General features: G+C 35.6%; 1 protein-coding gene across 1 annotated transcript; it reads right to left on the bottom strand.

Annotated features, from left to right (window-relative positions):
• Positions 1-2932: 2932 nt before the first annotated feature.
• Positions 2933-6122, bottom strand: LOC145072842 (serine carboxypeptidase-like). The gene is made up of 9 exons (XM_079019319.1): positions 5762-6122; positions 4990-5158; positions 4741-4860; positions 4526-4669; positions 4288-4438; positions 4089-4180; positions 3670-3928; positions 3319-3452; positions 2933-3232 (listed from the first exon to the last, which is right to left on the bottom strand). The coding sequence occupies exons 1-9, from the start codon at positions 6070-6072 to the stop codon at positions 3104-3106; spliced, it is 1509 nt and encodes a 502-aa protein (XP_078875445.1). The 5' UTR covers positions 6073-6122; the 3' UTR covers positions 2933-3103.
• Positions 6123-11151: the final 5029 nt, after the last annotated feature.

Below are 11151 nucleotides of genomic sequence, written 5' to 3'. Positions count from 1 at the left end.
TCAAATTATAATAAAAAATTAATTAGTGGGTGTTTTTGGATAGCTTTAAAAAAAATCTTATTAAAAAGCTAATAAGTTAAAAAATATTTATCTATTTAAAAAACGTTTTTTAAAATAATTTTTTGGATGCTAAAAATTAAAGTTTTCAAAAAACTGGAAAATCCTAACTTTTTAGTTTTTTAACCATTTTACTCTTGAAAAAAACAGCTTTTCGCATCCAAACATTTTTTAAAACCAGATTTTCCTAAAAACTATAACTATAAGCATTTTTTTTAAATATAAATGTATGTGGCGCGATATTTATCTATGTCATTTAGACGGATAATTTTGTGTCTATATATATAATACACAAACACCAATTTGAAATTGATGTCAATATGAATAAACACTAAACATGAGTCATGTTTGTATATCTCAATCTCTATCACCTATCAATTTGTCAGGCCCACTATTGATCACGAGTAAGACGTAGGATTTCATAATAGGATCACACCGAAAATTTTAGTGGCACGATAGTAAGAAAAAAAATTCAAAAACTTTTACACAAGTTAGACGTTGTCGGTACTACTAGGAGCACCCATACAAAACCGCCCATATCGCTAGCTTATACATAGCTCTTTCTTTGGCAATGAAAACAACCAACCCATCCCTCATGCTTTATACTTTTAATATAATTTTATTATATTTGTAATAATCAAAGTAAAATAAATGACTAATAGTTTATTCCATTAACAAGATATGTTAATGTATCATCTAAGTCCCTTCATCTATTAAATTGCCAGGTCTACTATTTATCATTACCTATGACAACAAACAACCCCTTCCCTCATGTTTGATGTTTTTAATATAACTTTATTATATTTGTAATAATAAAAGTAAAATAAATGACCAATAGTTTATGCAATTAACATATCCTGTTTTTAACCTTTTCACATTCACACTTTGAAATTTGACTTAAAAACATTATATCTCTACATAGATTATTTATAGTCTCATATGTACAAAATATATTTCACTTTGTAATTTGACTTAAAAACATTATCTCTACATAGATTATTTATAGTCTCATATGTACAAAATATATTACAAATAAAGGGAAAATAAATTAGGATGGTAATTATCTTTTAGTTTTATTCACATATGGGTAACATTTCATCTTTTGTACACACCATAAGGTAACTAACTTGTTTATTGTGTTCACATCTTACCAATATTACCGATTATCTTATATTAGTACTACTTATATGGCATATATGTGGAATATGCATGGCATATATGTGGACAAGAAAAAAGAAAAATGACTTAAGAGGGTAATTATTTTTTAGTTTTGTTCACATATGGGTGACATTTTATTTTTTGTACCCAATAATGTAACTAACTTGTTTATTGTGTTCATATCTTACAAATATTACCGGTTATCTTAGGTTATTGTTTATGTGATATATATGTGGCATGTACGTATACAAGAAAAAACACTTGTATACATTATAAAAGGGTGGCATACATTTAGGTTATTAATTAAGACTCAAAAGCAGAGATCAACAAATTCTTTTTGTCTTTTCCTAACGAATTCCAAGCTGAGCATACATGTTGTTGTAAGTTACCATCTCGTGTGAAGATTTCAAGGACTGAAGATAACCCTGGACAGAAATTTAAAGTTTATCAAAACTCATTGGTAAACCAATTTATCCTTTGAGCTTTTAGTTTAATCTTCCTAATTCTAACCATGTTTTCCCTTTGATTGAAGAGTGGACGAACCCCAAAATGTAAATTATGGGAATGGGTGGATGATGAAAGGACCTAGACAAAGCTTCATTTGACTGAAATTGGTGAAATTGAAGCCTCCACTTTTAGATTAAAATTTTCAACAATTGAAAACGAAATCGGTATCATATACACATTTATTTTTATTGCCACATGCAATAACCTAAGATAACCGATAATATCGGTAAGATGTAAATACGATAAACAAGTTAGTTACATTATGGTGTACACAAAATAAAATGTTACATACATGTAAGCAAATATAAAAGATAAATATCACCCTAAGTCATTTTCCTTTTTTCTTGTCCACGTAAATGCCACTTATATGCCATGTATATGCTACATGTATGACATGTAAGTAGTAATCTAAGATAACTACTAATATTCGTAAGATGTAAATACAATAAACAAATTAGTTACCTTATGGTATAAATATTACCCATATGTGAACAAAACTAACAAATAATTATCATTCTAATAAACTAGCAAAAAATCAATTTAAACAATATATATATATATATATATATATATATATATATATATATATATATATATATATATATATATATATAAACTAACCGAATATTAACTTGAACAATATATATAAATAAACTAAGAACAAAGCAACTTGAAGAGTACATTATCAATTATGAATAAAACTAACACAAAAACCCACATTCAAGAGCTCATATTCTTGGACTTTTTGGCTAATTTCCCTTCTGAAAATGAAACCTATAATATATCACAAACCCAGACATGCATAATAAACTGAAATTAGCAATTCTTGAGCTAAAAATCTCTCATTTACAAAACAACCAGTAACAACAAAATGTTTTCGCTTTCATTTTTCTGATGCTAACAAAACAAAGAACTTCTTCCTTTTCTTCCCTTCACCAGAAGAGGTTAGAAAACTCAGTCTACATCTGCACCAAGAAGAAGAGGACGTACAAACATTTTTAGATCTGCAGTCTTCTAAAAAAACAGTCTGTGAAGACTAAAGTAGGCTAATGTTTGCTCGTGATCTGCACGACGCAGACAAAAAAGGCCAGGTTTGCAGACATAAAACAAAGACCACCTTACTTTCTACAATACACCAACATAAATATTTGAGTTTGTAATTATCTGAAAATGTAAAATATCCACGCCACAAAATGAATGAACACAAACATTTATTTGCTTCTCAATATGCATACTAATTACCATTAAGAACATTTTTACTATTTATCTCAACAAAAAAAAATGTCATGCAGTATTCGACTACAAAAAACTCATCATCCAAGTGACCCAAACCCACGACCAACATTATTTATAAACAAGAGACTCAGACCCATCCATAGTATTATATAGAGGAAACCAGAGATTTAGACTCCATTGGAGTTTTGGAAAGCGAGTCCTCTGTCCACCTCTTTAGCATCTCCAGAGCTGCCTTCGGCTGATCCATAGGAACCATATGACCAGCATCATGAACCTATTTCATTCACATCGGTCTTAGTAAGACTCAGTGTACGTCAAACACAGTATAACCTGTTCTGTCTAAGGAGTGCACCATAATACCTTGAGGAAACTGAGTGGACCGTAGCTTTTGAGTAAGCCCGCTTCAGATCCCGAGACATCAAAAGGAATTTCAGGAGACGCACCAAACTCTTTCGTTCCACTCCATTCCATAGCATGAACCCATCTCGAATTACCTTTTTTTTTAAAATAAATTAATACAAGCTTTCTCGGGCTATTTACAACGATTTGCAATTTTTCGAGTAGGACAACAAATTGCAATTTTTGTTTCAATGACACCAGTCTGTCTGTCAGTTTGTCAGTCTGAGTCAGATGCGGTATAACCTGTTCTCTCATGTCATGTCCTGTCCTGCTTAACATTTGATTGAGAAATGGTGTTGAGTGAAAACTAACCAAGCCAGTTACAGATTAGATCGTATTCTCCAGCGTATACAAGCAATTTAATTCCATCTTCAAGGAGAGCAGGAATGCCAGTTTCAAGATTTCTCATCCAGTCCATAAGCATCGCCAGGTAGACACTAGTGCTACACGAAACAAACTCTACATCTCCAACTCCAAGAGCTTCTCTAACAGATTTCTTGTTTAAAAGTGTCTCCATGTCTGAGAAGTCATAGCACAAGCTTCCTATACACTCCTTTCTTATGTCATAGTACTGAAAAACCAAATTAAAAATCAGTGTCATATTATAGGTTAGATAATATCATAGTACTGAAAAAGCAAAAGTCCTGTTTCTGTCAATGTCTGTTTGTTGTGTTTATCAGTTGTTTTTTGCGCTTAAATTCATTCAAAAATAAAGAATCAGATTTGCTTACATTGATCTTGCCTGATGCAATAGAAGTGATCGAAATGAAAATGGAGTTGCAAACCAAATATGCAGCTACACAAGAAACTGTCCCATCAGTGCCTAAAAAAAGAGCAAAAGAAGACGTATATCAGTATAAGAAATTTCCCACTAACTGTGTGTATGTGTGTGTGTGTGTGTGAGAGAGAGAGAGAGAGATGCAACATTACCACAAAGTTTAATTGCAGCTTCACACACAGGAACTATCAAGTTGATATGTTTAGATTGAGACTCTGTAATTATCCCCATGTCTAATGCATAATCAGTATAAGCCTTGTACTGAATTGCGGGATCAGTGAGCCCATTTCCAATGGCAAATCCCTTTATAAACTCATAAAATCAATAATACACAAAGTAAACAAATAAAACAAATATTTATTTAAAAAAGAAAAAAAAACAAAGAGATACCTTCAGGTTTATGTGTATCCCTTCCTTATTTTTGTTTCCTTTGTGGACTCGTGAAGCAACAGCAGGAATGTAATGCCCAGCATATGATTCTCCAGTAATATAAAAGTCGTTGTCCACAAGTTCAGGATGCTCTGTGAAAAAGGCCTGAAAAAGAATTATATCGATATAAATATCATCTGCGGAGGGCAAACAGGTCATTTGACAAAGAAACAGACCTGTAAGAAATCGTATAAGTCATCACTGACTCCTTTTTCATCATAGCGAATGTCTCTTATATCAGAGCTGTAACTAAAGCCAGTTCCAGTAGGTTGGTCAACATATATTAGATTCGATGCCTGAATTTACACATCAATATTATTATTATTAATTAATTGTTGTGTACAACATACAAGAAATAGGAAAAAATGAGCATTAAAAAATTATCAAATGGTAAATAATATAATATTCAACTAATAAACTATCACCTGGTCCCACCCGTACTCATTCCATACAAGAGTCAAGTTATCTCCGATTTTGAAAGGACCGTTTTCATAGAAAAGAGCAAGCTCACTGCTACAGCCTGGTCCCCCAGTTAACCAGATAACAACAGGGTCCTTTTCACTGTTGCGTGATTCGAAGTAAAAGTAAAACATCCTACAAATAATCCAAACATTATTCTTAGATGCTAGTGAAAATGAGGGAAATGAATAAAGTAACTGTTTCTGAAAATAGAAAGTTATCAAATAAATTGCATCTATGACATAAATGGATAGTCAAAGTGAGTTAATCACAAAATGACCAAAATAGGTAAATATTTTTTCACAAAATAACCAATTATTTCGCGGAAAAATAAAGTTCGATCCTTTGTGAAATAGCTTTTTCTGACCTCGTATTCACGAAAAAATAGCTCCATTTACGCGAAGTAAAATAAATTCGTGAAGGTGGCAGAGATAAATATTTTTTTCAATGTAAACAAGAGTAGATGTAGCAAAATTGGTTAAAATGGTCGCGTAACTACGCTCCTATGAATGTTGAAACTTGGAAGGACTAAAATGTAAAATCGGATATAATTTAAGGACTATTTCTGTAAATACAATGTGGGTTCAATGTTCAACGCCGAGAAGCTCCCACGCGAAAAATCAGCTTATTGATTTACGCGAAGAAAAAGTTCCTAGATACTCATGATATCAGCAAATTTGTAAAAAGGAGGCATTTCAAGAACAATAATAGGAGTAACACAGGGTTTTAGGAATATACTGAGCATCATGAGAGTGTTCAATCTGATAATAACCAGCATGATGACCTAAATCTTCAATGGTGACGCTGTCTGCATCAACGAAATTGGGGAATTTAAATGGCTTCTCGACTATCTTCGAACTGGGAATAGATGAACGGTTGGTGACATCGCGATCGACGATGTTGATGGAGTGTTTTGGGAACAAATTGAGGCTTCTGATCAGTTTCCTCGCTTGAGTCGACGGGAACTTGGGGTCGTTGTGGCTGAGACTGGTCGCCGGAGAAAGAGAGGCGAGAGCAAGAGAGAGGATGAGTAGCCTCAAACACTCCATTTTAGACTTCTAGAAGAGAGATGAGATTACTTGTAAATTAACATATACGTAGATGGTACCTAGGGTCAAGATAATAGCTTTTTTTAAAATTGAATGAATAATATCTCTCTTTTTTTATTTGCATATAAATGTAATTAAGGATTTTTCTTTACTTAGATGGTACCTAGGGTTAAGATAACAACTTTTTAAAATATTGAACTTAATGATATTTTTTTTATTTGTATATGAATATTAGTAAGAGATAATCAGTTTCCCACCCTAATGGGGTTCAAAGTGTGCTACTATATATGCCATGAAAAAATATAAGGCCTGAATTTTAGCCAAATTATAGTATTAGTAATTAATATATATCAATTTGCGTAAATAAACTTCAAACATGACTCGCGGCTTAGTTGGCAAAGTGCGCTTTGTTTGCTTGTTTTTTCAAAAAGAGGAAAATGATTTAGAAGGGTAACTACCTCTTATCCGTGTTCACATATTGACAATTTCTTCTTTTTTATACATAATAAAGCAACTAACTTGTTTTAACTCTTTAAATTACACCAATATTACCGGTTAATACATGTTTTAACCGGTAACTCAAAGGGAAAATGACTTAGGAGGGTAACTACCTCTTATCCGTGTTCACATATTGGCAACTTCTTATTTTTTGTACATAAGAAAGCAACTAACTTGTTTTAATTGTGTAACATCCCAAAAATCATGACCAAAAATTTCGTTTTTAATTTAATACTAAAACCATAATTGTCAAACCATTAATTTAATACTCCGACATCGGGCCCGTCCGACATCAGTCCCCGCCTGGCATCGAGCCTCGCTCGGTATATAGATCTGTCTCTCTTAGGCCCCGCCTGTCTCCGGGCCCCGCCCACTAAACACATACAATCATATAACATGCTAACACATAAAGAAACATACTCTTCTGTATCACAGTCCTAAGAAACATACTCTGCTAATAATGAGATACGAAACTTCGTCCGTAGTCAGCTAGTTCCAACCAGGGCTTCAGCAGTGCAAGGTGAGTCTCCTCACTGTGTGAATGAGTCTAAGGCCACAATGCCAACTCATGTAGTCTATGAGTAGGAAGACCCGGGGGTTAGCCCTAGGCATTGTATGCTAGCATGTTATTCCAGACCAAAGTCCGATGTCGAGCGGGCCCGAGGAATGTTTGCATGTTAGATTATACTTGTTGTATGTCTGATACTTGTGTGTGCCTGGTAGGCGAGGTGAGTGTGAGCGAGGTCCCGTATCTCATCACTAGCTGAGTACAGACGATGTTCTGTATCTCATTATTAGCAGAGTATGTTTCTTAGGACAAAGATATAGTAGAGTATGTTTCTTTATATGTTAGCATGGTATATGATTGTATGTGTTTAGCGGGCGGGCCCGGAGACAGGCGGGGCCTAAGAGAGACAGATCTGTATACCGAGCGGGGCTCGATGCCAGGCGGGGCCTGATGCCGGGCGGGGCCCGATGTCGGAGTATTAAATTAATTGTTTGACAATTATGGTTTTAGTATTAAATTAAAAACGAAATTTTTGGTCATGATTTTTGGTATGTTACACAATTAAAACAAGTTAGTTGCTTTCTTATGTACAAAAAATAAGAAGTTGCCAACATGTGAACACGGATAAGAGGTAGTTACCCTCCTAAGTCATTTTCCTTTTGAGTTACCGGTTAAAACATGTATTAGCCGGTAATATTTGTGTAATTTAAACAGTTAAAACAAGTTAGTTGCTTTATTATGTATAAAAAAGAAGAAGTTGCCAATATGTGAACACGGATAAAAGGTAGTTACCCTCCTAAGTCATTTTCCCTAAAGACCATTGTTCGACTCTTGCCTCTGATACTTCTTTGTTTTTTTATTAATCAATAGTTCATTCTTATAATATATAGGGAAATTGAGTAGTCTAACCCTTTATAAACAACCATTTTAATAAAAATAAACAACATTTGTTTTTGGAAAACGACCTCATGATCCGGAATATCATATTCTGGAGCACGTTGTTTTGTTCCAGAGTTGTGATCCGGAATACGATATTCTGGAGTATTTATGATCTTATTCCGGAGTGAGTGCCGGTTGGTGGGAATTTGGTCCGGAATCTGACACTTTGTACCTTCAAGACTGAAAAAGTATATTCTTGATTGAAGTCTGGAACGACCGTACATTCCGAAAAGCTAGAATTAGGGTTTTTGTATGTTTTTGTTCCAAATATGCAATACATTTGTGTGTCTAATATATTTGATTGGTTCGATATTTTCCATAAACATTCTGGAATGAATAAGTATACGGGTTTTTTTGAGTTCCAGTTTCTAGTGGAGGGCAATAGCAGTGTATCGACTGATGTATACAGTATCTTGCTCCGGATTACACATCCTTTGGTGTAGATATAAGCAATGATATCAACTTTGTTGGGTTAGTTACGTTTGTTGCTTCTGTAACACCGTGAATTTCAAAATAATTTTTTCGCAAAATATAAAAACATTTTTCATTTAATTTTCATAAAACATCAAGTTTAAATCTTCAATTCACATCATACAAAATCCCAAGATCATATCACATAAAAATCCCTTGCGTGTGTACAGATCAAGTCGGCGCCTTCCCACGGTCATCACTAGTACCTGAAACAAACAACACTAACACTGTAAGCACAAAGCTTAGTGAGTTCCCCAAAATACCACATAAACACATATTAGCCACTCGAGGCTATAACTCTATGGGTCCGTGCACCCAAACTCTGTGAACCCTCAGGTTCTAACTCTGGGAACCTTCTGGTTCCATCTCTATAAACATGCACAACATAAATCACATAAACATCATGCAGTACAACACATAGCATACACATAACATACACATACTCTGACACATAACTATGATTACGTACTCAAGGTAAAGTATAGTGAGAAGACTCACCTCGTATATCTCGATAACCCGCGAATCCTGGAAATCACTCGTGCTCGATCCTCCGAGCTATAATCCTCCTATAACATCATACATCTCTAATTAACACTTTTACCACTAAGGTTGACTACCCCTATCAAGTCAACTCTGGTCAACGGTCAACTTTGACCGGACTCGGCGAGTGCACTAGGGCGACTCGGCGAGTCTATACGTATTCACCAACTCTTCTAGGATTCTCTTTTGACATGTCGAGTACTCCCCTGACTCGACGAGTTCCACCTGGCATGAATCGCGGGGGCACCACGACTCAACTCGCCGAGTCTCAAGAACAACTCGGCGAGTCCCAGCTCGACTCAGTCCAACTGTCAACCCTCTCTAACTCTCCCTGACTCACTGAGCCGACCCTTAACTCGGCAAGACCACTCACTGAGTGGTCAAGGACAAACTTCATGCTACTCGCCGAGTCTGTTCTTCGGACTCGGCGAGTCCATGCCATGCACCAACTCAATCTCACTTCTGAGGTCAGATCCGCTCCAACAACTCATAGATCTGGCCCTCCCAAGCACATTCATCACGTAAAGTTCATGTCTTGGTGCTCATAACACACCTCATGCCTCATAAATGGTGTTTTGACCTCAAGCACAAAGACCCCAATCCAAAACCCCCATGGATTCATAAAAAGCTTGGACAAAGGGACACTCTGGACCTCCAAGGGTCCAGATCCAGAACCTAACTCGCTTAAGGGACCAAGGAAGCACTAGATCTAGCCACAAAAGGGCTCAATAAGCCCTAAATCAACATGAACATCAACATAACAGAGAATGGCTCGAAAATAGTACCTCAAACGTGATGTTCTGGACCTCAAATCTTCAGGAAGTGGCTCCTCTTGTTTCCCCCTTGGCTATTGCTTCCTTTCCCTTGCTAGATAACACCTCCAAGGTCAATAATGGCTCTTTGACTTACTCCAAACGCTCAAGCTCGCTAGGGTTTCTCTCAAGGGACTGGTGAGCACAAATGACGGCCATAAGGCCCTTTAAATAGGCTCCAAACCCGAGAAATTAGGGTTTCATTAAACAGCGCGGACTCGCCGAGTTCGGGCGCGAACCCGCGTCCAAAACTGCGATCATACTCGGCGAGTCTAGGCTCCAACTCACCGAGTCTCCTCACAAATCATCAAAAATAAATAGATAAATAAATAGATAATACCTGGGAATCCGGGCTGTTACAGCTTCCAAGTCCAAGTTACACACTAATCAAATTTGTCTATCTTTTCAATGTCATGGATCAAATATACTTATACAGATTCTCAAAGATAGTGATATTAGATATTGTCACACCCCAAAACCGGAATGACGGAAATGTTATGGGGTGGATGACGTCATGTCAAGTATCACAACACATGCATTATAGTAATCAAAGTACAACAAAACATTGCATTAATAGTAATAGTTTTACATGGTTTACATTACAGTACATCAAAGTAATACAAGTAATAGAATAAATACGGTGTGGTACTAAGCTATCTTCATCAACAACTCCTGGGATGTACCTGTCTAATGCTAACCTGAGAATACAAGTTATTTGAAAAGCGAGTATCAGCATTTTTACAAATGTTGGTGAGTTCATAAGCATTTAGTGACATTTTATTCAAATAACCCTATAATGAAGTAGTTTAAGAGATTTCAGTGTATTAGAGTTCTTTCCAGAAAATCCTATATTTTCTTTAATAAAAGCAGCCTTCTACCAAGATTGGATAGAGTTATGTGGTAAAAGTAGTTTTCCCTTAATCGCTATCATTATCAAAATACTGAATTTGATTATTAAAGAAAGAAAGAGAAGTCAGGGAAATAACATATGCCTCAGCAGTGAGGACTGCTGACTAAGGAAAAAGAATCATAGACTCCAGGAGGGTATCGAACGAACGACACGCCTGGTTCAGTCTAACAAAAGAAGACACAGACCCCAGAAGGTACCAAATGAAAGGTACAACTGGTAAGGTCTAAAACAGTGATTACAGACCGCAGACAGTATCAAATGAAAGATACATCTTGCAAGGTCAAAACAGAGAATACAGACCGCAGACAATATCAAACGAAAGATACATCTTGCAAGGTCAAAACAGAGAATACAGACCACAGACAGTATCAAATGAAAGATACATCTTGCAAGGTCAAAAC

Source organism: Lactuca serriola, chromosome 9, assembly GCF_051521515.1.
Source record: "Lactuca serriola cultivar US96UC23 chromosome 9, Lser_US96UC23_V15, whole genome shotgun sequence".
In the NCBI taxonomy this organism is placed as follows: Eukaryota; Viridiplantae; Streptophyta; class Magnoliopsida; order Asterales; family Asteraceae; genus Lactuca; species Lactuca serriola.
Note: the sequence above shows the minus strand (reverse complement) of the source record. Positions and strands in the feature narration are given on the sequence as shown.